The 27558-nt window shown below is 43.4% G+C and overlaps 2 protein-coding genes across 2 annotated transcripts in view; both read left to right on the plus strand.

The window, feature by feature from the left end:
* atp1a2a (ATPase Na+/K+ transporting subunit alpha 2a) overlaps positions 1-17454 on the plus strand; it is a 45720-nt gene extending 28266 nt beyond the window's left edge. Inside the window, exons 14-24 of the mRNA XM_086204564.1 lie at positions 711-886; positions 1916-2052; positions 2405-2555; positions 5119-5287; positions 6429-6583; positions 10236-10359; positions 13052-13197; positions 13284-13414; positions 14070-14171; positions 14409-14500; positions 17126-17454. Of these exons, the coding sequence (XP_086060690.1) occupies positions 711-886; positions 1916-2052; positions 2405-2555; positions 5119-5287; positions 6429-6583; positions 10236-10359; positions 13052-13197; positions 13284-13414; positions 14070-14171; positions 14409-14500; positions 17126-17154 (1412 nt within the window). The 3' untranslated portion in view covers positions 17155-17454. The remainder of the gene's footprint in view (positions 1-710; positions 887-1915; positions 2053-2404; positions 2556-5118; positions 5288-6428; positions 6584-10235; positions 10360-13051; positions 13198-13283; positions 13415-14069; positions 14172-14408; positions 14501-17125) is intronic.
* Positions 17455-18932: 1478 nt separating this feature from the next.
* Positions 18933-26680, plus strand: sdhc (succinate dehydrogenase complex, subunit C, integral membrane protein). The gene is made up of 6 exons (XM_086204567.1): positions 18933-19024; positions 19930-19989; positions 20496-20597; positions 24047-24108; positions 26042-26205; positions 26411-26680. The coding sequence occupies exons 1-6, from the start codon at positions 19008-19010 to the stop codon at positions 26513-26515; spliced, it is 510 nt and encodes a 169-aa protein (XP_086060693.1). The 5' UTR covers positions 18933-19007; the 3' UTR covers positions 26516-26680.
* Positions 26681-27558: the final 878 nt, after the last annotated feature.

Genomic DNA, 27558 nt, shown 5'->3' on the forward strand with positions numbered 1-27558 from the left:
TGCGTCTCTCTCGTTACACAGAACGGTTATAAAGCATCCTGGCGTTCTGCAACAGACTGGTGTCATATAACCTCAAACAGCAGCAGTGTTTTAAAGAAGGGGCTGTATATCAAAATGATCAACACACTCTGACTTGAATCTGTAAGTAAGTGCCAGATTTATTTTGTAATTCAGATCTGGAGCGTGCAGAGGCTGAGAAAGGTCGTGCTCGTACCTTCTTAAATGCTCACGGTATCGGGCTGATTGTCTTATTTTGAAATTAAGAAGCTCATTTTCTCAGAGCAGGTTAACTACGTGCCATTTTCCTTAGATCATGTGATAAATGGACCATGAGAAAACATGCCTCAACTTGTTATACTGGAATTTAGAAAGTAATTACAAGCATGGCCTTTTCTCAGCTTCCTCTGCATCCACAGCTAAATGACAATATGGAACAGGATGATTACAGACAGATGGCAGCGCAGTATTTTGGCGAGGTTGAAAAGCCTCAAACCTGCTTCCTCTTGGCGTTCTTTGTTCTGATCAGACTGCAGCAGCAAACTTCTCTGGAGCATCCTCAATGTATCTCGCACTTAAATCATCCAGAGGGGTCATGCAAAGTCAGTCTAGTTTTGAAAGTTCCAGCCTTTATTCCGAAAGCTGCAGAATACTTCAGGTGTCATTTCAGTCAGTTACGAACAGTTACCTGACTGATCCCTCTTCTCTTGCAGGCTTCTGCCACTTGAGTCTGTCTTCATCCCAGTTCCCTCGAGGATATACCTTCGACTGCGACGACATGAACTTCCCCACTGAGCAGCTCTGCTTCCTTGGTCTCATCTCCATGATTGATCCACCGCGTGCCGCTGTGCCTGACGCAGTGGGTAAATGCCGCTCTGCTGGCATCAAGGTAATTGGTTTTACAGATTCCCTCTTCATTGTAGTTCCTGAAAAGCCTTTCCTGGAGCTTCATTTGTTGAGCCTTTTAGAGTGGAAACTGGCACGTCAAATATCTCTTCAAATTGCAGATTGAGTTCAAATGAAAACGATCACTCTGAGGAGGCCATATTGCTGTGAATCAATGCATAAATCACACTGTTTTGCTAAGAAGAAGCTGATGACAAGATATTCAGTGCATGCGCTCGAAGAACAAGACCAGACTAAATAGCATCTTTCCGTGGCCGGAGGTTCAAAATGAGGATTTTCAGCTTTGGGGAAAGCAACAACAGTAAGGACTACACCCTGAAATCAGAATAGAATTTTTCTAATTTTGGATTTGAAAAGGAAAGTCAATGTCAGATTGCTCATGTTCAGGTGATGAACTTGAGGCAATGGCGTTGTTTTTCGCCTTCATCCTTACACATTTTGATGATACGTGTTCTCTAAAACCCCACACGCTTACACTTCCCACACACGACCACTTGTGTTGCTGAGCTAACTAGCATTCTCCTGCTCTCTTAGCCTCCTTATGCATCTGCAAAGAAAATTGTATCTCTTCCTGTCAGAGTTCGGGGAGTTTCTCTAAAAGTTGGTGCGTTCCTCAAACGAAGGATTTGAAATGGTTGACAGGATCCATTTCCAGCAGATGATATTGTTGTGCCAGCCCGCACGTGAGAGAATGCGCGTGAATGTTCTTCATAGTACGGGACTGAGATGTGGACCGCCTTCACACTATGCTAACCAAAAGTAAACACAGGTCTTACACGCCATTTGGTCAGTGAATCTACGAAAAATTGTTTTTCTGTGGCTTCACTGATGAGGTTGAACCTCTAACCCTTCGTGGTGCCATTCAGGAAACATTTGGATGACTTATAGACCCTGAAGGCCTGTAAGGTACAGGAGCGCAAGCACACTGTAACACAGGACGCACAGATGAGACACAGAGGGGTTCAACGTGATGATGCTCTGGGATTTATGGGGGCCTTCCGTCTGTCGTTAGGTGATCATGGTAACTGGGGACCATCCAATCACAGCCAAGGCTATTGCTAAGGGTGTGGGCATCATCTCTGAGGGCAATGAGACGGTTGAGGACATCGCTGAGAGACTGAACATCCCTCTGAGCCAAGTTAACCCCAGGTGGGCGTGCGTGCGTGCGTGCATGCGTGTGTGCCAGGAGGTTTAAGCTATGGGCTCAAGTGTCTAAGAGTAACTTTTGTGGTATTTTTTGTGAGTGTGTGTAGGCAGTGAGGTGCTAAAGTAGATGTGTGTGCTTGAGAAAGAGAGCATGAAAACGATTACAAGAAAATGTGTTAATGAGACAGCTGGAAAGAAAAACTTATGCAAAAAGAAGAAAAATGTCATCACGTCCATTTGCTTCCATCGCTGACTCCTGTGTGTGCGTGCGTGTGTGTGTGTGTGAGTGTGCACGTGTGTGTGTGTGCGTGTGCACGTGTGTGTGCGCATGTGTGCTTATATGTGTGGTTCCCAGGGATGCGAAGGCTTGTGTAATTCACGGCTCGGACCTAAAGCACATGAGCAATGAGTACCTGGATGACCTGCTGAAGAACCACACGGAGATCGTGTTTGCTCGCACCTCACCTCAGCAGAAGCTCATCATCGTGGAGGGCTGCCAGAGACAGGTCAGCCAACAGGGACGTGCGTGCTTGAAAATCCATATTTGTGAGTTGTTGACTTTGAGATTGAGAATATGGTTTAAAGTGAAAGTTCCCCGTTTTCAGACCAATATTTGATAGCCTCTTTGGTAAATCAGAGACGGTTCCAAAGGACTGGTGTGTATGAACAGCCCCCCCCCCCAGCTGTCTAAGAATGACTGCAGTGGCCTGCGTGTCCAGTCTCATACGGTCCTACAGTTCATCAAATGCAGCTTCTCCAGCTTCTCAGAGAATCCTCGTCCTATGCTATTTGTCTACGATTCCTCAGAAACAGCAAGGAAAGAGGAAACAGTTGTCCAGTCAAATATGACTGAAGACCCTGCGGATCACGAAGAGAATCTGAAGTCCCATAGTTACGAAAGGGGTCACATCACAAACGTGAACATCTCCATGGGTGAAAACAAAACTCTCACTAAGATCTGGCCTCTTTCTGCCGTAGGAACGTGTTTAACAGCTTTACCTGGATATTAAAACCTGCATGTTTGGTTGAAGGTCCGTACACAAACAATTAGCTGTGTCTGCAAATGAGCCGACGGATGACGGCACGAGTGGCCTGGTTCTCAGAGTGGCTGAGGGCCACTAATGACCAAGAGATTTTGGTAGGGTGAATAGTTAATGTCCAAGAAGGGGGGGGGGGGGCTTGCGCGTATGTTCAACAAGATAAGATGTTGAGTTCTACGGTTCTATAGGCTTAATAATGTGGCCAGGGTGGAAATGAGGCCATGCTCGCTGCCTCTTCTCTGTCTTCTCTTGGATTAATTCCTGTGCCCAAAATCTCTGAAAGCCATCAGTTGTGTCAATGGGCTGTGAAATGTCCCACTGTAGCATTGTCTCTGAAACGCACCGACAGAATTCCCTACTGTTCCTCCCTGGCTCGTCCAACATCCAGAATCTCACATTGTCCATAATTATAGAAGGAAGATAGTTTTCTCCTCCGCTATGTTGTCTGGACCCAAATATCGTCCTGCTGCCTTTGTTCCTCCTCTGCATCTGCTGCGGGTCCTCATAATTTCTCCAGGGGTGGCTCTTGTTGTCGTCAACATGTTGGCTAGTTTCAGTGCAATCAGCTGGTCTCTGGTGTAAGCTGTGTGACCGCGGAGTGGCTGGACAAAGGCACTCAGCAATAAATATAGCCAAATAAAAAAGTAATACCATTGTGAAAAACAGAGCAGAGTCCTGGTTTCTAGCTTGTTTAGAGAGGACGCAGCCTCAACAAGTCACTAGTAGCGAAATCTAATCGAGTTTGACAAAAGAAACAGGAGAAAGAGCAAAACATTGGTGCCAAAAAAGGATGTTTGTCCATTTGGGGCTGCAGTGGAGGAGGACTCACTCCCTCTGGAGATGTAAAGGCCTCACGCTTAGCGAACAGCAAAGCAACATTTTTTATTTCAGTGACAATAAACCTGTGAAAACATAGGTATTTATAACCTTTCTTTCAATCATCTATTCTAAATTATACACTCTTGATTTTAAAGATTAGGAATAGATTTGGGATTATTCCTTTTGGATGTCTGACGAACTTTGTGATGCACACTTTGTTGATAATTATTGACAAAACATGCAGTTTTAAGTTGATTTGGACTAAAATGTCTGCTAAATGCAGTGTCACATTCCTCGACTTTTCTCCAGCACACTAAACTCTGCAAAGCAACGCTGAACCCAGGATGCAGCAACGGGACCTTTACAAAATACTTTGGGGCCTTTTACCGACCTTAGCAACAGTCGCATTTGTTATAGTGTCACAACTATTTAGTGAACTTATGCAACAGGCCTGCCTTGTTTTATCATCTTTGCCACTTTTAGCTTGTAGTTGCTAAGCTAGCTAGCTCAGAGTTTTTTCACATAGCGAAGGGGAGTTTGAAAGTAGGAGCGCTCAAAAAAGTAGAAGAAGCAGAGAAGGGAAACAGAAGTGATGACCCAATTCCAATCCTAAACTGGCAGCGTTCCTCTGGTAACCAGGCTAGCTAAATGCTAAATAAGTTAGCTTCTGGGCACTAATGGACAAATAATGATGCATTTTATTTTTAGAGTGCATTTGTTATTGGTCAAAGATGCTTTAAATAAATTAAAACAATAAAAACACACAAACACATGGCATTAATCATATATTGTCACACATTTAAAGCAGTTCTGAATGATGGGTGTTAAAGTAAATGAGTAAGGTTGTAATCGTAGCAAGAACCTGTGCATGAAGTGCCTGTGTTTTTAGTGAGCAATCAGCTGAGTACCAGTAGCTGAATGTGTGTATTTTGTCTGTAAATAAACGTGCGTAATCATTAGCATACATCCCCTTGCGCTGAGGTCGTGCTACAATTCACCCTGACTCACTCTCTCTCCCTCCGTGTGACTGACTGAGAACAACTCAATTCCATTTTTCATTTAATCTCCCCAGAGCTTCTTTGAAAAGACATTATTAAGACAGCAGGGTAGGGGGAAAGAGAGGGGCTGGCGTTGGGAGAAACGCTTAAATCACCCCACTTATCTCACTCTCTTCTTGACGCTTTTTGTTCATTGGTCCTTGCGGACGCAGGGGGCAATCGTGGCTGTGACGGGTGATGGCGTGAACGATTCACCGGCTCTAAAGAAAGCCGATATTGGTGTTGCCATGGGAATCGCCGGCTCTGATGTGTCCAAGCAGGCAGCTGACATGATCCTGCTGGATGACAACTTTGCCTCCATCGTCACTGGAGTGGAGGAGGGTGAGTTTGTGTCGGGAAGGAGACCGAGCTCATGGGTGATTAGATGGAAAGAATAAAAAGATAGAGGTGAAACAAAGAAGGGTAGATGACGGAGACGGTAAAATACATATCATGTGCGACTGAAGACGGACAACACTGACAAAATCAAATATCACTGTATCTTTTAATTAATCCTTGGAAGTACCGGTAGATATTTCCAAATGTATTTAGCTTAAAGTGATACTTCACCTAAAAAGTGTATTTTGCCCTTGAAATAATCACAACTGTGTCTTGAGGTCACAAAGACATTTTTCCCTCCTGCATGACGTCTTTGTGACTCCAGACCTCGGACCACATACAGTGGTTATTTAGCTTGACAGCTCATGTTAACTGTTCGCTAATAACAGCAAGACAGTCCAAAAATGTTGGCTTAGAAACTCAAGATGAAAGTCAAGTTTCACTTTACCAGATTGGAACTGAAAGGAAGAATAAATTAGTGACAGGAGGCTCTTTCCATGTGGTTTGTGTATGAGGCCAACTTGGCTAAACAGTTGTTTGTCTACGGCATCAAATTAAACGTGATGGTGATCCTCCATCCGCATCCAGAGACGAACTTTGAGTCCAAGGATCAGTAAGAAGGGGGCCCTGTTTAAGGCCCACCATCTCAGACTATGAAAACTCCTATTTCATTAATCTAAGAGGTAATCAATGTCATCAGGTTTTGGGTGCAGTTTGATGTTTTTGCAAACGGTTTCAAAGTTTCTGTGACCCCAGAAAATACCTACTTTTGGCAACAGGGGCCCAACATGTGCACGGAGCACCTGTCTTCAGTTATTATGAAGTGATTCAGTATCAGGTTCTTCATTTAAACAACACCATTAACAGCTTGAAAAATGACTGTTACTTGCCATGCAGTATTGAATCTAAAGCAGAGGTTGCTGATATGGGCTGTCAAAAGCATCAATAATGTTTTATCCAGACAAGCAGGCCTGTAAATCCATTAAGTTTCCAAAAACTCTCTCGACCTTGAGGCTGTAGAAGAGAACGCTCAAGCGATGCCACGCCGCTATTATAATAATTAATATCCTGCTCGCTAAGCGCTCTTATGAGACAGCAAGACGGGAATACGAGCTGGTAACTTCTGTTTCTTTTTTAACTGCAGGTCGTCTGATCTTTGACAACTTGAAGAAATCCATTGCATACACACTGACCAGCAACATCCCGGAGATCTCGCCCTTCCTCCTCTTCATCCTCGTGAGCGTTCCTCTTCCTCTGGGGACGGTCACCATCCTCTGTATCGATCTGGGTACAGACATGGTGAGTCGAGGGACCCACAAGTCCTCACAACGCGTCCTTTTTTTTCAATCAATCCCTTGACACACATTATGTTGGTTAGGTATGGTTACTGTAGGTAAATGACCAACAGTAAGGACATTCAAATGTATTAAAGCCTTATTACCAGAACTTTGTTGGAGGTCAAAGAAACAAAGAGACTGGTTATCTATATTTAGTGGGTTCTATTCCAGAGCCCTCATTCTGCGGAGCATCTCCCGCTGACTAGAGGCACTTCTTCATAATTCTTAACCCTTTTATCAGTGCAGGCACCAGGAACAAGCGTAGTTCTTGTGTTCAAACAAACTCCTCCACAACCTCCCCTTTCCCTTTTCTGAACAATCCCAGCAGAAAGGAGCCGTGCGGGATGAACTGTAGGTGTGTGGTGATTGGTTGAACATGTGAGCTGCATTGCCGGCGTCTGTCGTCTTTGGGGATCACCTCCAATCAGATCTGTGTCTGTCTCACTGTTGCACCTCGTGGCCGCGCAGTCAAGGGCAGGAAGCAGCACGTCCCGTTCTCATTAACACAGTCTGTCTGAGGCACCGCGAGGGAATTTCTTCAAATTTGGCACGAATGTCCTCTTGGATTCAAGGCTGAACTGAAAAGATTTCGCTGGTCGCAGATCAGTGTCACCTCGCATGTGTGCAGTATCTCAGGAACACCGTGAGGGCATTCCTTCAAATTCCACACATATTTTCACTACACCATTATTTGTTTGACTGCAGGCTGGTACATTTTCATCACACTAAATCAACCATCACAGAGAACTGCAACCTCCATGTAGTACTTGGTCAGTGTAGTACACGCAGACAGGACTCCACAGGACAACCATGCTAATGTTTTTAGCCCTTTTTTCCCGTAGCCACAGCCAAGCTAAAGGTTAATATAGAAAATGTGTGTTAATACTGGAGTCAAATACGAGTGCCTGAAGGTAAAAAGAACAAAACACTTTCTGTCGGTGAGAGAAATTAGCTTTTGGCTGCTCTGCTCACATCCATGAGTTCAAGCAGAACAAAGACATTCATAAAGTTTTATATTTCACAGCCCCACCATTTCCACACGCCAATCTCTCCATTGTATTCCTAGCATCAACAAAAAAGAGTTGCCGGCACGCTTTTTGTCTGAGGGGCATAATCCATCACTGCAAAAGAAAGGAAACAACGGATGAATTTGTTCACTTGTGTTCCTCCGTTCATTTTTCCTCCCTCCATCCAGCAGACATTAGCGTGCATTTGAAACATGTTCTTATACATCCCACTGAGCCAAAAGCAGCCGGTTTCCATATGATGAGATTTATGAACTTCACTGGCATAATATTTAACTGCCAAGAAGCATTTGAAGTCTCCATCTGTTCGAGATAAAGGAGACTAGGTTGCTCACATTGCTAATAAAGCGGCTCTACTTGCTTAACTCGGGTGATGAACTCCTTTGCTTTTGTAGCAGCGGGACAGATTTGTTCACGTTGATGAATGTTTACTTACCTGTCCGAGATCAAAGGCACAGCAGATTCTTTATTAGTTGGATTTCTCTTGAAAGATTCCATGACTGAAGTTTAAAGGCATCTAATTCATGCACCTGTTTTGCATATAAAACCCCTTCCCTTCAAAGTAACGTGTCTGCGTGTATCAAATAACCACTGGTGGAGTGAGCAGCTGGACGCCTGCCTTAAAGAGTGGATCCCAAAATTGGAACATCAAAATATTCAATCATGCACCTATTTTTAGTACGTTACAGCGCTGTACACAAGTAAAACTACAATTTTCCCATGCCTGCTGGTTAGGTTGTTAACAGCTTGTTAACAGCTTAGTTCATCTCTGGGCTCCAGACTCGAGGGCTCTGCTGAGATTTAGCTGTGACAAGCAGCACTTGGAGTCTGCTGTGATTATTTTTAGCAGGAACTGCCATGTGGAAAAGGATGGCTGCTAAAGATGTTAATCAAAGCAGGATGTTGCACACTTGTGAAATTTGGATATTACACATGAACACTTCAGGAGGTGTGAAAAAAAAGACTCGCAGATCCGCTCCCCTCTCCTTTTCTTCCTGAACTGCTGTGGGTCAGGGGAGTGTAACACCAAAACAAACTGGATTTGTAGACCACAGAGCATGTGTTCATTTCACACAGTGCCAAGTCCCTTCCTGAAATCCCACCTAAGTCACAGAGATTTCCTGCCCTAAGTCACCCATATTGCTCTGATGCTTACGTGCTAACACCAGCCAATATAAGGTCTTTATTACAGGGACCTTCCTACCCTCCGTTCTTATGAGTGCATTGAAAATCATCATCAGTCTTGCTCCTGCTGTCGCTCCTCCCACCTCTCCCTCCATCATTGTCACTCCTTCTGTTTGTCCCACTTGTTGCCCTTTTTCCTCCTTTCTCCTCCCACAGTGAGTGAGCTGTGAGTTTTATCACTAGTGATATGTTGACGCCAGCCTTTTGTTTGGCCCCATGCCTTCGTACCGCTGCCTCAATTCAAGACAAATTCCTCCACACTTGTTGTACAAGGTGAGCAGGGAAGGCCAACCCTCAAGTTAGCGGCGCCATGGTTTCCCTCGATCAAAGCCCAGAGGGACTTTGACACATTGTCTTGAATAACTGCAAAAAATAATCTGAAAATACAAAAGTTAATGTTCCGCTTATTCCTACATTAAGGGTCGCGGGGGGGGGGGGTGGAGCCTATCCCAGCGTCAACGGGCCAGAGGCGGGGTTCAATCGCAGCCAGTCCATCGCAGGGCCAACATAGAGAGACGAACAACCATTCACACTCACATTCATACTTACGGTCAATTTAGAGTCTGGATTAACCTGGTCCCCTCTTGATGTCTTTGGATGGTGGGAAGAAGCTGGAGTACCAGAGAGAACCCAGCAGGAACAGGGAGAACATGGAGACTCACACAGAAAGACCCCGCGCCCGAGCCGGTTCTCGAACCCAGAACCTTCTTGCTGTGAGGCCACAGCGCTGACCACTGCACCACCGTGCAGCCCCAAAAGTTAATGTGACTTAAACATTTTACCAGCATTGTAATCTTCACAAATGAACAATCTGGTATGATTTTTTTTTAGTGTAATGTAATTGCAAAAGTAAAAAGAAGCAAAGTTCGGCCATACGTTGTGTGTTAAATTGATATCATTGGATATGGTGAAGGTCTGCATAGCTGTCGACTCTACATCGAAGCCCTGGCATGGTAGAGGAACTACATATAGTTTATTTCCACATTTAGATGTACATGAACAAACTCAACACAGCAGCAGAGACGCACCAACTGGAGCCTTTCTGCAGCGCGACCCTGCTGGGTGCTGCCCGCGGTGCACTTCATGTGATTAGGCTCTGGCGTAGGATCCACGTGAAGCTAAGATTCATGCCTCGTCTAACTTTGATGTGATGACGTTTAATGCCGGCGCCTCCTTTTTTGAAAAGGCTAAAAGCTTAGAAACGTACAAGTGTACTACCGGAGTATTGTACGTTGTAGAAGTAACCACAGACCTCATTTTAGTTGTTCAACAGAAAATTTGATGAATCAACCCTCAGGCTTCAGACGAGGCAATCAGACGTTCAACGTTGCGAACTCTGACTGTACCTCCTCTGGGCAAATTCCTGCACTGCTGTACATAACAAGCTGATTCTGTTCTTTCCAGGTTCCGGCTATCTCTTTGGCTTATGAGACTGCAGAGAGTGACATCATGAAGCGGCAACCCAGGAATCCCAAAACAGACAAGCTGGTCAATGAACGGCTCATTAGTATGGCCTACGGACAGATAGGTCAGTCTGCTCGAGGCTCATAAACTCTCTGGACGTCAGCTTTTAAACCTGAATCACTGTGACGCGCTTTAACAGTGATCGTTAACCCAGCAGGCATAACAATATTGAATATTGACATGCATAGAAATCCTGTCAGTTTTACTGTTGGTGTACTTTTGTAAATGTGTAGGTATGAGACAGATGGATGTAGAAGCGAGCAGACACTCAGGAACCAGGCCCACAATTTTCTTCCTATTGTCATGACATTTACAGCAAATTGAGGGTAGAAAGTGTGGCTGTTTTCGACTTAATCTTGGTCATGTTTCCCTGGTAGGAGCCTGACTTCAATGCATGCTTTTTATCTCCGGGTTTATATGGTTTGGGAATAGTGAAAAATCAAAGGCTGGCCCAATTTCATAGGCTGTTAAATAGGTCAGACTATGACAGGGTTGCAGTGAATGACATACAATTTTTAAAGATGAACACACTCCAGCAAACCAACCAGCCTAACTTCTCTAAGATGAACTCCACAGGAGCAAAACCTTTGCAGGTCACGTCAAATCAAATTTACAAGCTGCCGTTCTGACGTTGCATGTGAGCGTCCAGAAGCAGCAACAATGAGCGTTTAACTGACGAGCTGATCCAGAGTGACGCGCAGTGAACGCAGCTTGAAATTCAGGATTCGGTCCTCAGTAAAAGTGCCACAGAAGCAACAGCCGTCATAAAACGGATGCAAACAATAGTTTTTTTATTGCTTAGAAAGTGGTGTTAAAACCTGTCAACATAAATACTGACCTTGTTTCAATTTAACAACATCCTGAATGAGAAGATTAATAAGCACCGTCTTGATCCTCCATCAGACTCTGGAGGGCTGGTGTATGTGGAGACTTAAGCTCTCCAACAACATGCCCATCATGTTGAAAACATCTCTGACACAACGAACTTGCCAATGTGGAATTAAACTTCACTATCGGCTATAATTGCAGTCTTCAGCTGTCTGAAGCCATTTACTTTCTAGATAGCAACATAGTAGAGGGCAGAGGGGAGAAATATAATCACCTGTGCTGTTTCACCATTCACTGATGGACTGAGGCTCAGTGTCTACAACTGCTAGAATTCTTGTAATGAATTAATGAATATTAGACCCACTGTATTGCGAGCGTGCCTGCCAAAATAAACCCAATTCCCATAAATCATTTTATTTTTCTAGTTTTCCTGAAATTACGTCTTGCTGCGCTACATTTACACGGAACAATGTTATTAAGCAACATGTGCTTCCCCCTCAGTAGTCGGGGGATACAGCAACCAGGTAGTACAGTGGGTTGTTGTGCTAACCACCCACACAGGCGCCCCAGCACGGGTTCCCCGTGGCTCCTCTGGCTTGGTTGGATGTTCGTACAGAGCAGCAGAGGGCGTGGATCAATGACCAGGACAGCATGGAAGGCTGAACTGGTGATGTACAATCGAGGAGGCAGAAAAGAGAAAAGGAGAACAAACAAATTCAGTCACTGGCAGCACTGAGATGAATGTATTTTCTATGTTCAAAGTCCATCCAAGCCTACATTTTACATATTTTACAATATTTGACAATCAAATGAGTTGAAAATCTGTGCAGTTGATTCTCAAGAGAGCTGCAACTGGTCTGAGGGGATCCTACCCTGATGGACATGGCATTCACGTTCCTCTCATTCCAAGCTGGCCCGTTGCCAGGTTGTTTCTGCTGTGTCACTGCTAGCATGGTGCAAGGTGCAGTATACAGATGGAGACTTTTCATCCATGTGAAGCACAACGAGCTGCAACTTCAGCGAGTCCCTGCAAAAGCATCGCGCAGGGGGCGTCGTTTTGTTGCCGTGCTTTGAAAATGTGCGAACAAGAAGCGTTGTTCATTTTTAGTAATCTTTTGGATAACACTAAGCTGCACTTTCTCTACTCCAACTCTTCCTCAGACGCTCTAACTTGCACTCCTACTTCCCCTCATCAGAGACCCGCATCTGTCTCTGTAGTCTTCCCATAATGATGTCAGACGCCATAACAATCTGAGTCTGTCAGAGGCTAAAACCAACGCTGTTGACTTTGACATGGACAAATGCCTCATGCTGCCGTTCAGCTGTTGCTCGATTTGGGCTGATTCCAACAAGAAGTGTCCTTATTAATCATTTAAACCCCCAAAAGATGAAAAAAAGCGTCCTGATTTCAGTTTCCAAAAGTTTCCTATAAATCAGCTGTGTTCAGCGCTGGCTTTCTCTGCTACCAGGGGCGCCCTTCTCTGTCTTCAAGCATCTCTTGAAGATCCGTGTCTTCTGAGAGCACCTCTCCTCCTGGCACCTCCAGCGTGCCCCGCCCACGTTTACCGAACACTTCTTTACCTCATCTCCTCCCAGTATGTCTCATTAAATAGATTTAGCGCTTGGAGAGAAGCTTGAGAGCTGTTCCTCATTTGTGAATCATTTCAGTATAAAAGGTAAATACACACAATTCAGAAAATATAGAATAAAACTTCAAATTGTAAAATAAAACAGTCAGTTAGTTTCAAATTTAATGAACCCTGTGAGCCAAGTATGATTGTGAATTCACCTGATGACTTTCCATCTCATATAATGACTCATTTGTCTTTGTTTTCCATTTAATTACATAACAGGAAATTTCCTTGAAGATTATTGCTTTTACTAAATTCTCTGTACTCGTATGTGATATTTCGCCATCATGTTTCCAGGTATGATCCAGGCTCTGGGAGGGTTTTTCACCTATTTTGTGATTTTGGCTGAGAACGGCTTCCTCCCAGCGACCTTGGTCGGCATCCGAACGCAGTGGGACGACATCATGGTCAACGACCTGCAAGACACTTATGGGCAGCAGTGGGTAAGGAGCACGGGTAGATACACACTCTCAACATCCGCAAACTCATGAGAGAAAAAAAAAATTTGATGTGTGTTTCCGCCTGGCAGACCTACGAGCAGAGGAAGATTGTCGAGTTCACCTGTCACACCGCCTTCTTCGCCAGCATCGTGGTGGTTCAGTGGGCCGATCTTATCATCTGCAAGACCAGGAGGAACTCCCTCTTTCAGCAGGGCATGAAGTAAGACAGTAAAATATGAAACAGGGGCAGGATGAAAGGAGAGGGTGAGGAAAAGATGAATGGAAGGATGTAGGGAGGCAGGGGAGGATTTTCAGTCAGTAATTTGTGGCGTTGGCTGTGATTTTTCTGCCTCCAGGCAGCCCAGCTGAGGGTCATTGTGTTGTTCTGTTGTCCCTCCGTCCCACTCTTGTTAGCAGGACTGCCTGGAGAGAGTTTCTTCAAATTTAGCGCAAAGATCCACTTGAGCTGAAATGATTTTGGAGGTGAAAGGTCATTGCATTTCTTTGAAAGTGATATCCCGGGATACACCCGGCCCAAACGTCCACTGCACATTATTATTTATTATATGGCCGACGCAGATTGTATGGTCCACTATGTTTGGACAAGTTGAGCTTCAAAAATAAAATCCGTTATAAGGACTAATTTTCTGACTTCTATTAAAATAGTCAACAATATTATAGGCTACAGCCTTTTTTTGTTTGAGGTAAAACTCCTCCACAGCTTTTAGTTCATTTCAATGGCAGTGAGGCAAACGTAGCAGAGGCATCAAGCCGTGATGTGGTGGTTGGTATTTTGAACACTCCTTAATTCATCTTAAAATTCCATGTATGAATGGCCGCTGGTCTCCGATGTGCTTGTGTTTTCTCATCAACAGGAACAGAATCCTAATCTTCGGCCTGTTTGTGGAGACGGCTCTGGCTGCCTTCCTCTCCTACTGCCCTGGAATGGATGTTGCCTTGCGCATGTACCCTATGAAGTACGCTCTGCATATGCATATCTCCACCCAACCGAAAAATAACCTCTTAAAGACCTAATAAGCTGCCATTAGCCTGTCATTCACCACTTTAAATTAAGTCGGTGATCATCTTAAACACCACATTGTTATCCGTCATATTCAAAAATGTCTACAGTGGATTTAAGAAGAATTTGCTCTGCCACTCTCTCCATCCCGGCACTCGTTAGACTTTTTTTCTGTTTTTTCTACTGTTCTCAGGATCTGGTGGTGGTTCTGCGCCTTCCCATACAGTCTTCTCATCTTCATTTATGATGAGGTCCGTAAATTCATTCTGAGGAGGAGCCCTGGAGGTAAGCAGTTATTAAGAGAAACTTAGATTAAAAGGTTTCACCCTCTTTGTCTTGTTAATAAGCTGGAGGAAGACTAAATTGGTTGGACTGCTATCTCAAGGACCACATGTGTCATTTTCCACCAAGAACTTCTTTGCTGTGTGTTCTATCCTCTATACCTCTCGCACAAGTCTGTGGGAAAAATAAACACCCTGAAAGAGTAAACAGCTCACTCCTTTATGGAGCCCCTGATTGAACCACTAGCCTCTCCGCTGCTTGGCCAGACTGACCCTGAAGAACCTAGCAGGTATTTGATAAACGGTGACTTGCAGGAGAAGCTCACGTGGAATCAAAACACAAAAGACTGGCACCAAACAGCTCATTTTGTCTGAGGCCAGAAAGAAAAGTGCAGGCGATAATTACAGCTAACAGGAGCACAGATGATTATTGTTGACACGAACTTTATTTTTGGTGTAATCATTAAAGCACAGGCTTGAAAGCAGGTGTCTGGGTGCCAGCTGTCACAGTGAAACTACTTTGATTTTTTTGCTTTTGTGATACTGCAATGAAAATGTTCTCATTTGCATGGTTTTTCTGATAGATTGAAGGTGATTGTTTGCATTTTACTTTTGATTTATATTGCTTTGACACTTTTCCCTGAAGAATTCTTACCAAGAGTTATAATTAACCTTGTTCACAATCTAAAAACCATTAGCTAACCACTTGCAATGAATCCGAATCTTGCAGGAAGGCATGCACGCGAGTGCTGAATAAGCTGCAGATGATTAATGGCTACTTCTTTGCCCAGCTTGTGTCTGATTTGTGTAATTGGTTAATATTTGAACTCACATCTCGGTCATTCAGCTGTGACTCCTAACAATCCTGCACTTGAACCAGTGGAATCTGGTGTTGGCTAACATCAGCTTGTTTCTACAAGACGTACACTGCAAAAACTGCAGTCTTGCTGAGTACATTTGTCCACTTTATAGGCGAATTATCTCATTGCTATTAACACAAGACAGGACCGCTCTACAAGTTGCACCTCAGTAAGATAAAGAGGCTCTAGAACAGACATTGTAATCTTCGTTTCAAGAAATATCTGAGTGTATTTTGCTAATTCCGATAAATTTATCATCTATGTATTCATTTTTCTTTGCTTCTAAGAAGTGAAATATTCTGTCAATAGAATAAACAGAATCTACATATTTTTTACATTGATTTTCCCTTGAGGTTAATGATGTGTGGTATTTATTTGTTTTTTGTAGGTGACATGAAACGTTTCCTCATTTCTGATTGTGTATAAATGATTCACCTCAGTTAAATTTAGCAAAAACGTTAGTTCTGTCTTTCCAGTCCACCAATAATATCTGTGATTGGTTTTGTCAGTAGGTCACATGACATTCAAGTGCATCAAAAAATGTCATACACTCCTATTCAAAAAAATACAATATGGATCAGTAAAATTGTGCAAAAACATGTTTTGCCCTATTTGTTCACTCTAATTACAGCTGGTATTGCAGTTGCTAGGTTACATCACTTGGAAGCCACTGAATAAAAACAATGAATGTTTAATCATATATTTCCTAAAAATTGTGATATGTGAACCTTTGTATTAAAAGGGGTGTATCTTATTTGTCTCGTCTAGTAATCCTGTCTGATGACTTTGAGTCATGACGTGGATGCGATTGAGTGAAAAAGTGTTCAAAAAACACAATCTAACCAAAAAAAAGAGGTGTGTCCATTCGTCCAGTCTATACATCCATGTTATTCCTTCTAGTGTCCTACAGCAGTAAAAATGTAAATGAGGAACCTGAAACCTCCCACACAGCTGATCTAAGAGCAGCAGGCAGGTCTCCCAGCTCCGGTGTGTCACTTTGCACTGACACAAATCAGCTTGAGCTAAGCTTTGCCGGCATGTTGCTAACACGCTAATGACTCACAGCTTAAGGTTTCCAGGTTGCTCTCACGATTTTCTAGGCTATCAATCTTTGCACAAAGGCTGCCTTTCGTCTCATTTGACTGCACGCCCCAGAGTGTCCCTACCCTTGATAAGCTACATAACAGCGCAGCTGACACACAAGAGGCCATCCGGTGGTGGAGATCACACTCGTGATCACGGTGAAATCTCCAACCTGATTCATGAGCCATTTTTCACTCACAACCTGCTGAGAAATGACCAACGCGGAGGCAGCTATGTTTACGTATTAATCCCATTTGTAAAACTGGCTCCAGGAAAGATTATACTTGTCTGACAGAACCAGTAGTGAAATAATGAGAAAGGAAATTACAGCAGTCTGATGAAGAGTCATGAGATATGCCTCACAGATCATACGCATGATATAGCGACAGAACAATGACTCAAAATTTGTTCGCCACCACGGCGTTTCAAATGATGAGGGGCAAGACATGAGGAGACAAAAACAATTTATCATGACAGTTAATCTTTTCTGTTAATCTGTGTGTCACGGGCTGCTGATCAGAGTCTTCGAGTTATAAGGGGATTCATTTGGAAATGTAGTGAGACAAAGCCACCGAGATGAATACAAATAGAGTGATACAAAAGGATATGAAAACCACTCGCCTGTCACTGAGGCTCTGACACTTTCTCTTTCTTTCCATGTGCTTCTTTTTTTTCCTCTCTTCCAGGTTGGGTGGAGCAGGAGACGTATTATTAACATTCAGACTGTCAGTTTGAATTGCGTGCGACTCTGTGGGTGTACGTATGCGTGTGTGCGCTTGTTTGTCTTGTCATTTGTAATGTTACATGGATCCTTGCCCAAATCTGATTATCATAAAAATAATCAGACTCTAATTATCAGGGCTGCAAACAGGCTTGTGATGTTTGTTTGTTTGCTCTTTTCCGGCGGAGCAGTCGTGATGTACTGTACACTTCTGTTCCTTGTACTGTCACTCAAGTCATGCGTCATGGCCTCTTCAGCTCCTGAAGAATACCAAATGTTGCTCAATGTATACACTGTACCAATTAAACTGTGTTTCAAATACTCCTGGTCATTGTTTTAACTGATGCAGAACAGAGGAACAGGAAGTGGGCTGCGGCGTTCCGAATCAGGGGAGCTTCAAACAGGGTTAGCAGACAACTGAAGATGCTGTTGCTGGATAATTCATAGCTAGAATAGCATTTCCTGCAGAAAATGTCATGAGCTGCAAACAGCTGAAATAAACTGAAGGATGTAGAAAGCAGAAAAGAAAAAGCTGAAACAGGCAGAAGCAGCTCAGTTGAACATGGCAGTCAACGGGACTTTTTAGTGAGGTCACTGCCCTCGGGGGGCCTTTAATCAAAAACTGTAAGTCCTGTCACATGAAGGACAACACAGCACGTTTCTCCACACTTGTATATTTGATTTAAGGTTGCAGTCTGTAGGACTGGGAGGACGTTGTTATGGATTTTTTGATTTAAATTGTCAGAGCCGTCCTCTGAAGTCACGCAGTCTAACATGAGATCAATGGGCCCAAAAAAATTCTGCAATAATTTGTTCAGTTACTTCTACTGTACAAAAACAAACCAACACAAAAACAACCGGAATTTTTTTTTTCAAAGAGGAAAACACTCAACATGTCCTGAAAAGGCTGATATTTAAAAGGTTCCCGTGCCTGAAAGTATAGAGTTGAAAATTGTGGGGAGAACTGTACAGCAGTAGAGATTGCATTTATTATATATGATAAATCAATACAAGCTATATTTAAGATCTTATTTATTATAAATGTTAAAAGTCTACTGCACTGTTCCTCAATATTAAAAAGCCTTTAATATATCAGTATGTTGTATATTAATGTGCATTGCTTCCTCAGTGGCCTCTCGACCATGTTCCTAATTAGAACAGTAGCATCTTAATGTGTTGTCTATGCTCAGTAATATTTCCATCTGTATGGCGTTGTTGGGAGGTGGTGTCATGCTGTCGCTCGGTCTCCACTGCTTCCACTCAGCAAGGATCCGCTATTTTTCCCAAACATTCTTCCTACTGACAATGAGTACTTGTCTGTTTTCTTAAACGGTCGACTGAGTGCTTGTACCTCACCTGACTGAAGGAATAAATAGACATTTGATAAGGTGAATTTAATAAGTGATTAAATGAACAATACAATAATTATATGAAATATGTTCATTCTTTTTTTGGATGGTGATTGTTTAACTATGAAGTTGTGAAATGGTTATGTTTAATATCAAGAGATGTTTGCTGTTAAGAGTGAATAGACATAGACATAGTGACCAAGAGCAAAAACTGAACGTTGGCCCCTTCAAATCAGAACATCTTGTGAATTCCTTGTTCGACTGCGTTCATCCGAGGTTTTAACCTGCCCCTCCTTTGACACTGGCACTGAAGACACAAGTCTTCTAGTTGTCTGTGTCGGCTGTGCATGGACAAAATATTAAAAGTGTAAAGCTTAGAGGGAGATTTGGGTCAAGCGAGGTCATGACCGCCAGTGGGTAAAGGTCCGTGTTTGTTAACTAGGCGGAACAACAACAATAACATCAGTCGACGTCATTTCCTGCCCGTATTTGTCCAACATGGCGCTGCTCCTAAGGTCAGTCCTTATGTGCAACACAGATTTAGTTCTTCTTCTGTGCTGTTTGTCGGGATTAAATTCGAGGACAACGCGGCTCGGTGTTACGTTCTACTTTGGTCTCATGTCTTTCATGACCGTAGATTTTGCCTGCGACATAGCGCTAGCCGGCTAACGTTAGCTGAGGCTACAAGCCAGCAACGCTATGCTAGCAGAGTGGGCTCTGACTATTGTTAATAACGCTTAATTCAGTATCTTGACGCGATAATTTTGCCATGAATTTTGGCTGCTTTAGTTAACTTTTTTTAAAAATTCCATCTAAATTGAAACTGTTCGGCACTAGCTCGAACCTGAATGACGAGAGCCTAATGCTAACCGGACTTTGTCCACTGATTTGACCTTAAGACAACGTAGGCTGTCAGCCACTGTGTCGCTCAAGTTTATCAACCCAAACTTACATTTGTCCGGACGCATTCATCCAGGCATTCTGCGTGGTTAATATCCGTGTTTAGCGGCCTTTGCTACGTGTTAGCTTATGCTTTGTCGGACGGGTTTGCTAAGTGTCGTTAGCACTGCTGTAGTCAGGATGACATGCTACAATGGTGGGAGGCTGTCTGTCCACTCCTAATGTTATACATGTATTTAATATATGTTGGACGGAATAAGGACAGTGAATTGGCCAAGTAGGCGTGTTTTTTTTACGTAGTAGTCAGAACATACTAATCTAAGTTTCCCTCACGATGATGTATCAAAACGATTCCTGTTTACCTCCCAGCTGTTGCTTCTTACATTTTTCATTATCAAGGTTATTAAAAGAACCACAGACACAAGTATGTTGACTTTGTTATCGAGTCCTCCTCCTCCTCCTCCTGAGAACAAGTCAAGTTGGAGTTCTAAGACTTGTCGTTCTGGTGTTTTGCCTCCAGGACTCTGACACGTGGGGGTGTTTGCCTCGCCAGACCACAGTCCCCTCTCCTATGCAGACAGTAAGTTGTTCTCAGTGTTTGAGTTGCCTGTAAAAGTGAGAAGTAGGTTAGACCAAAATATTTGATCGTTTACTTGTAGTTGTCTCTTTCGTTCATTAGTCAACTTGCCATCGCACCTTTATGGTGTTGATTTGATCGTGCAGATATGACTGTAATGTGGCGACGCGTCCCCTTGTTTCAAGTAACATTGTTAATACTGTTCTAAGTGACAGAACCCAATAAAAGTCATACACAGCCTGTAAAAATAGGAATTTTACAAGCGCACAGATGGAACGAGCTGCCTGTTAATGACAGCAGCAAAAGCAGTAATGATTCAGAATGTGCTGGAACGATCCGGCACATCTTTCTTCAGCTGACATGTCGTTGGCTATTAGAGGCCTACTCTGACAAGCTCTCTGGTGACTGAGGATAGAGAATACATGGACATACACACATGTTGGATACATGGACTGTAAATTGCTGTGTTTGAAATGAATGAATGAATTATTCATCTCCCCCCCCTACAGTGTTGCTCCAATGGGAACAACAGCAAAAGATGAGATGAACAAGTTTTGGTCCAAAAATGCCAAATTAAACCGACCGATGTCTCCTCATCTTACCATCTACAAGTAAGTGCCTCGTCACCCAGAGCTGGGGATGGCGCCTGTGTCCTGAGCTGGAAATAATTCGGCCAGCTGAAGAATGTAACTTCTGGAAAGGCACAGATATGTATGAAAATGGTGCTACGTGACCAGAGAAAACAGAAGAAAGGCCGTGTTTTGTCTTTGCTGTGTGACAGACTGGGATTTTGTTGAGCTTTTTTTTTTCTTTTATGAACAAATACAGATATACAAAACAAAGCTGTTTAGCCAGGGGTACAACAACGTAGACACGTAAAACAATACAAAGATCACAACTGAAGACAAATAAACAGAAAATAGAGAGAGAGATAAAAAAAACATCAAACCCATAAAAATGTTTTACTCGTTTTCAAGGCTTTTGGGTTTTTAGGTCCATTGATGGTGGTGCTGATGAAGTTCCTGTAAAGAAACTGTAAAGTTTGGTTTGCCGTCTGACCATTTCCTCTTATGAATATGAAATTTACCTAAAAAATTAGAATGAGTTGTACGTATAAAATCAAGTCCTTTTTGACTTGCTTGTCTTCAAAATAAAGAAAAATGTCCTTTTCTTGAAGATTTAAAGACTCTCCTGTTCATTAAATTCTCCACATTGGAACAGAATGTTCGACTATACAAGCAGTGATAAAATAAATGTTCAGTGGATTCTTCACACAAGCCACAGAAAGCACAGGAGTGTTCAATTTTAAGGTTAAGTCCCTCTCATGGGTTTTTAGCTGGATAAATTCTATGTGTAGTTTTGAAAGATACCTCTTTAATCTTTTTGTTCATCAAAACTTGCCCCCGATCAGCCCCACTTTTTCCAACCTGTATCAGTTTAAAGAGAATTCCAATAAATTTTTGCAGAAGGAACAGATTCATTTATCCAAAGATTTTGAATGCATTTGTTAGAACATTTGTTTTTTGGGACGTCCGTGTTTCCCAAACAAATATTGCATCCTGGAGCTGTCACATAGATTCCAGCTGTAGGACCAACAAGGAGCTGCATCAGAAACAACACCGTGTTCCTCTGGTGGAACTGCTTTCTCAAAAATGGACACAAGTTCTTCAAACACCAACAACTGACCATCAGTTTTCACAAGTTATGAGACCGTTATTAAACCATTTTTTGGTGTACAAAGATTTTTTTTACACTGAATACTTCTGCTATTCCACGTGTAAGAGTTTGTTGGCGGAAAATTATGTTTGTCCGCTAATTTCCGTGCTAGCGGAGCTTGTTTGTGAAAATATGCTAATTTTACAGGTAATTTATCGGGATTGCAATCACATTTTAACAGGAAATTAAGTCCTCCAATTGAATTAAAAATACGCTTGGGGAAGGCATTCCAAATAATGTCTTCTTCATGAATAACTTCAGTCAGCCATCCAGTTTTAAAAGAACTATTCAACGTTCCAAACTCAGGACCTCCAGACGCCCGTCACGTCTTGTATTACACTGCACCTCTTTTCTTAAATCATGACATTTATTTCTCCAAATGAACCTGAATAAAATGTGATGTAATTTCTTAGAAGTTGTTGTAGGCGTCCCCAAAGCCAGAGACAGACACACCGCCCCTGATGCCCCCGCAGGCGATTCTGTTGATCTGTCCTGTTTTCAACATGGATTGAATGTCTGTTCGCCCTGGGAGAGGCAGCCCTCGTCTTGGATGCTTCCAGAGCTTTCTAGCTTCTCTGCCCCTGTTAAAGACATTTTTTTAGAAAGTTTTTCTTCGTGCTGCCTGTTGGCCTTAAGAAAAGTGGATGTTGGATGGATGTTGCACTGTGGACAGATTGTAAAGCCTCTTGTATAAATTCTGGTATCTGATTTTGGGCTCCGGTTTCCTCCTCTCAGTCAATAGATATTTTTGAAAAGGTTTTCAATGAATTGCCTGAAGTTCGTCAAAGTTTTGTGTCGACATAATAAAATGCATCCGTGAGCACTGCTGTGACTTTTGAAGTGTTTGTGTTTTAACTAACAAGTGGCTGAACAAGACTACTGACATCAGAACGCTGAAGCTAGCTGTGATGATGTTAAAATGGCAGTGTAGTTTAGGCAGATAATAATGTTAGCTTGGCACTCCTAGGGATTGCACGACTGATTAAAAAAGTGTTCATTTGTGCAGATTGTCTAGCTGAGCAGAATTCAGAGTCTTGTTAGCTGAAGTTGGCACGGTTGATTTGCTGCAGTGATCAAATATCCAGCGTAAAAATCCTGTTGGCCTCTGGAGGAGGGAACTCGTGGTGATGCTAACTTTTGAGTTGTTGTCCCTGCAGCGCTCAAATAACTAGAATACATTTACTAGCAAACTTCACACTGCACAGCAGAAGCCGTGTCCCAGCAGCCCTCATCCTGTCTTCTCAAAAAGCCCAACCTCGTCCTAAAGGGTTTAGTATCGTGCCTTTGTGCGCTGTAGCTATGTTAACGTAGCTGTCTTGCTAATCTAATGTAAATCTGAACATTTCTTACATGCGCTAAATTAGAAGTCAGCCGCAGAAATGATTCCACGTTTGGCTGACCGTCTACGGAGCTGCTATCTGTGGACTTGGCTCTGATAGTTGCTGATGGCTGCACGGCCTCAAATTTTGATGTTTGGGTGACATTTAGTGTGAATGTTCGAGGTGGAGAAAGCAGCTGGCCTGAAGGCAGGCGAGCTGCTATCCTCAACTGGTCTGCTGGCAGATGGGGGGAAGTTAAACATCCACTCACATTTTCGTGATACAAAGCTGGTTGGAAGTGACTCGAATTTCCCTTTAAAAAGTGGAGATGATCTGTTGTTAAGGTCAGCTTTCCCCATCATTTATGTTTATATTCGGTTTTATTTTGTCAGTAATCCTACTGCAGTACCCAACCTGTGTTGAAAATAATTTTAATAAAACTTCTTGCAGTTGATGTCATTATTTTAATGCTTATAAACAGCAGGATAAGCCGACTCCACCTGAGATTTTCATGTCTTTGGAAACATTTATTGCGGTTTGCGCCTTGATGTTGTGTGAGGCAGTAATATATTTTTTTTATTTTTGCACAGCCACACCCGACTGTCTGCGGGGAGCTATAATAATGCTAAAGCCTGCATTTAAAGACACCTTTTTATGCTTTTTTGTCCTGTAATTTCTCACAAGGTTTGGTTCTTGGCTGAGTTATTCTCTCTCTGCACCGTGGGATTGTTGAGGCACTCAAAACCCTGCTCTCTCCCAGCGTTTGCTTCATGTTAGCCACTCATGCATATATATTCCAGGTAGAAGCATCAATTTATTGGCTTTAATGTAACCCTGCTTGCAGCTTCGCCTTGGGTGTCTCAGCCACTTTGACTTTAACTTGTAGCTCTAAAATCCCTGTCATCAGTACCTGAACAGAACCGAGACCTTCCTATCACAGTCAAGCCTTTCTGGTTTGTCCTTTTTGGTCTTTCACTCTCATGTAAGTTCCATTGTTTTAACGTGTTGCCTTGTCTCTGCTTCAGATGGTCGGTCCCCATGATGATGTCCATCACACACAGAGGAACTGGAGTGGGGCTCAGTGGAGGTACTGCATTTATTCAATTCTTTTTCATCCTTCATGCAAGTTTGAGCCTTATCAATGGAAGTTTCTGGCTTGAGTTCATTTCTCTCTTTGGAATAACCAAATACGCTAAGAACAATGGCGTCTTTGAGTCTGTCCTCTTATTATGCTACTGTCAAACTGAAGCTGTTGCACCGCAGCTGTCAGCTTTGATTGACCCTGAAAGTCTCTTCAGGGCTTTTTCATCCATGGTTATTGATCGCTGCTAAGAGCATTTAATGGAATCACAGAACAGTGATGTTCAATAAAATTCACCCTGTCATATATGAAAGTCAAGTCTTCACACTGGACTGTGAACAGTTTTTGGTCTTCTCGGTGGAGGGGGATGGAAGCACTGTTGACCTCGAGGGGACGTGGAGCAGAGGCTGCACTCAAGTGTGTTTACATGTCAGTGGCTCGGCCGGAGGTCAGCGGCCTCATCAGCTGGTCTGACCTCCAGACGGACACACTGTCACCTCTCTGTCAAAGGGTCAAGTGCTGAAATAGGAAATAAGCTCTCTCCTCTCATGTAAAGACCTAATATCCCCCACCAAGAGGAATGTCTCCATATCGATTTACATATTGTTGGAGTAGAAATAGATTTCATGCAGCACTGACTCCATTTGTTCATACGCACGTCTGAGGTCCAAATGCAGTGGAGGCCTTTGTGTTTTGTTGAATTCTCTCGTGTGCCCAGTGAAGGAATTTTTCTTCTTAGTGTTTTTTAGTTTCAGTCTGAGAGAGAAAAATTTTCGACCCAATAATTAAGTGCAGTCAGTGGTGGCCCCCAAGGAGCCACTTAGGTTTCGTTTTGATTGCCCCCCCCAAGAAACAGCAGTTGTCAGCAGGGAAGTCGTTTCAGTTAGTGCTGTAATAAACTGATGAATTGGTCGACTGAAATTGACGGCGGCTCGACAAAACATCTGCCAATTTACACTTTTTTCTGTTTCTGAGTGAAATTGGAGGATCCAGCAGCAGCAGGTCCTGCTAGACTGTTGGAAGTTCAGTCGCACAGCAGGTCTGGAGGAGCTGAACCAGTAACTATGAATCTGGGTCGCGAGCAGAGAGACAGAACAGCGTCACATGAGCCCGTGTGTGCTGTGTTATTTACCAGAGCCTCTTGATGTCATCGGAAACACGCGGCCTTCAAAAGCAATGATAATATTAGGAATTAACACAAAATTATACAATCTGCAAAGTGGCTTGGGGCTGCCAGGGTCTCTGTACGTTCCTCATGTTGATGAGAGTAATGGATGAGTCCTGGATCACTTCGACCGAGAGGACTCACTTCCCTCGACATGATGGGAACTCAAGTAATGACGCTATGGATCGTCCTTGAATCTTTCATGTAAAATCATCTGGTGAATGTTTGGGTGAACACACCCATTAAAACAAACGACCAGATTCAACTTGCCGTACTCTTTGTTTGTGTGCGAAGCATGAAGATGTCAGTGTCCGCTCCATGTTGGATGGTGTGTTTGATTAGGAGGTGGACCAGAGGAATGTAAATCAGAGGCTGAATCAGCCACAGCTGATAGCTGGTGATGATCAGCCTGAATCTGATAGCGATGCTGCCACAAGTGTGTTAAAGGCTGAAGTTCTGCTCTGCATCTCAATAGCGCGGCTCTATCAGTGCACACCATCTCTCCAAGCTTCTACCAAACGTTCGTAGGGGCAGTGCAGCTGGAAAAACACCGCCTGGGTTATAGTCGTAATACAAGCGGTTGCATGTATGGTTGTCTGACCAATGACACGCTTGCTCATCCATCCCATCATCAGACTGAAGCTCTGGTTTTCGGAGCAGTTCCAGGAGCATGCCGATGCTTGGTGTTGAAACACATCCAAGCACTTCATCCATTCGTCCCTCCACCAGGCGTGCCGGTCCAGGCTCGGTCTCACTGCCTCTGTTTGTGTCTAGCTATCTCAGCCTTTGCCTTGGCTGCGCTGGTATTACCGGGGAGCTACCCCCACTACCTGGACTTGATCCATTCTCTCTCCGTCGGCCCCTACCTCATCGGGCTGGTCAAGTTCGGCATTGCCTTCCCTGTGTCGTACCACACCTTTAACGGAATCCGTCATTTGGTAAGACCTTTAACACTTTGTTGCCATTAAATTGGACTCTTCATCTTAACCTTTGAAAGGAGATCTGTGCTGTTTCACATTTATCATATGCATCCATCCTACTTATTTATATAAATAAACCCCATTTGTAAGCCGATGGTGTCTCTAATGTTCACTTCTCTCTGTTCTCCTTTTATTTTGATTTGTTCATTATTATTTAAATCAGTGGTGGGATATTGGCAAGGGCTTCAAAATCCCAGAGGTCTACCGCACCGGCTACACCGTTATTGGTCTGTCCATCATCACCTCCATAGCGGTGGCTTCGCTCTGAGCACAGGATGAGATGAGCAGAAAGAGAGAGGCGTCGAGGGACATGAAGTCAAATTGGACTGGATGCATTTGGGAATTTTGTGTATATGTTCTGTTCTGGCCTAATGCAAGCCCTGTTTCAACAAAGAATTAAAGAATTATATTATACAGAATGGAAAAAAAACAAGGTGTTTTCTCTTGGAATTATTTATCTGAAGTGTTACGGTGCGACGGTAAGGTCCACATCGCTTTGGCGTTTTTTTTGTACATTAAGAGAAAGAGAAACGCCCCCAGGAAATGACAGCAAAATGCAAAGACAAATTGGAAAAACGTGAGTAATTTGGTGTAAATAAATTTTTTTTTTTGCTGTCATCTATGATCGCCATTGTGCCTGTACGTCTCTCTACTTTCTCAGCAAACACGGAGTTAATGAGCTGTGTGTGTGTGTGTGTGTGTGTGTCCTGCCCACTCAGCAGATACACACAAGCAAATACAATGTGTTTCCTTGGGGAGCCAAAAAAATTCAGGTCGTGTCCAAGTTGACCTGAGTTGTGTACTGAAGGGTTGGGCCAGCGGGTAGCGCTCACCTGAGGAGATGCACGAGCGACCACTGCTGGTGTGGATGGGTTCAGCCTCCTCGGTGGAGCACCGGCCTCCTCGGTGGAGCACCGGCCTCCTCGGTGGAGCACCGGCCTCCTCGGTGGAGCACCGGCCTCCTCCGTGGAGCACCAGACCCAAGATCAGAATGAGTCTCCTGATCCAGATTCCTTTCCACATCTTTGGCTGGACCACGAACCCACCAGAACACGATGAGCCACACCCCTGATACAGAGGTTGAAATTGTTCATTCATGTGTAAAGTTCTTTTGTGCCTTAATATGTATTTTTATAGGTGTGTGGTGTAGCCTTAAACGTAATGTCAAGACCAACAATAATCAAGAAAAAGAGCTTTGGTATCTGTCGACCTGAAGAAATGTGGATCAGTGCATCCGCAGGAAGCGTTGGGGGTCATCACATGCAGCCGAGTGCAAAGTGCACACAAATCTGACCCATTTTCTGTCCCACT

Source organism: Aulostomus chinensis, chromosome 5 (genome assembly GCF_037954235.1).
Source record: "Aulostomus chinensis isolate RoL2024-O1b breed Wild chromosome 5, RoL_Achi_v1.0, whole genome shotgun sequence".
NCBI lineage: Eukaryota > Metazoa > Chordata > Actinopteri > Syngnathiformes > Aulostomidae > Aulostomus > Aulostomus chinensis.

Coding starts and splice junctions, on each gene's coding strand:
- sdhc (XM_086204567.1), top strand. Junction 24,109..26,041: donor TGGAGTGGGGCTCAGTGGAG/GTACTGCATTTA, acceptor GTTTGTGTCTAG/CTATCTCAGCCTTTGCCTTG. Junction 26,206..26,410: donor TTAACGGAATCCGTCATTTG/GTAAGACCTTTA, acceptor TATTTAAATCAG/TGGTGGGATATTGGCAAGGG.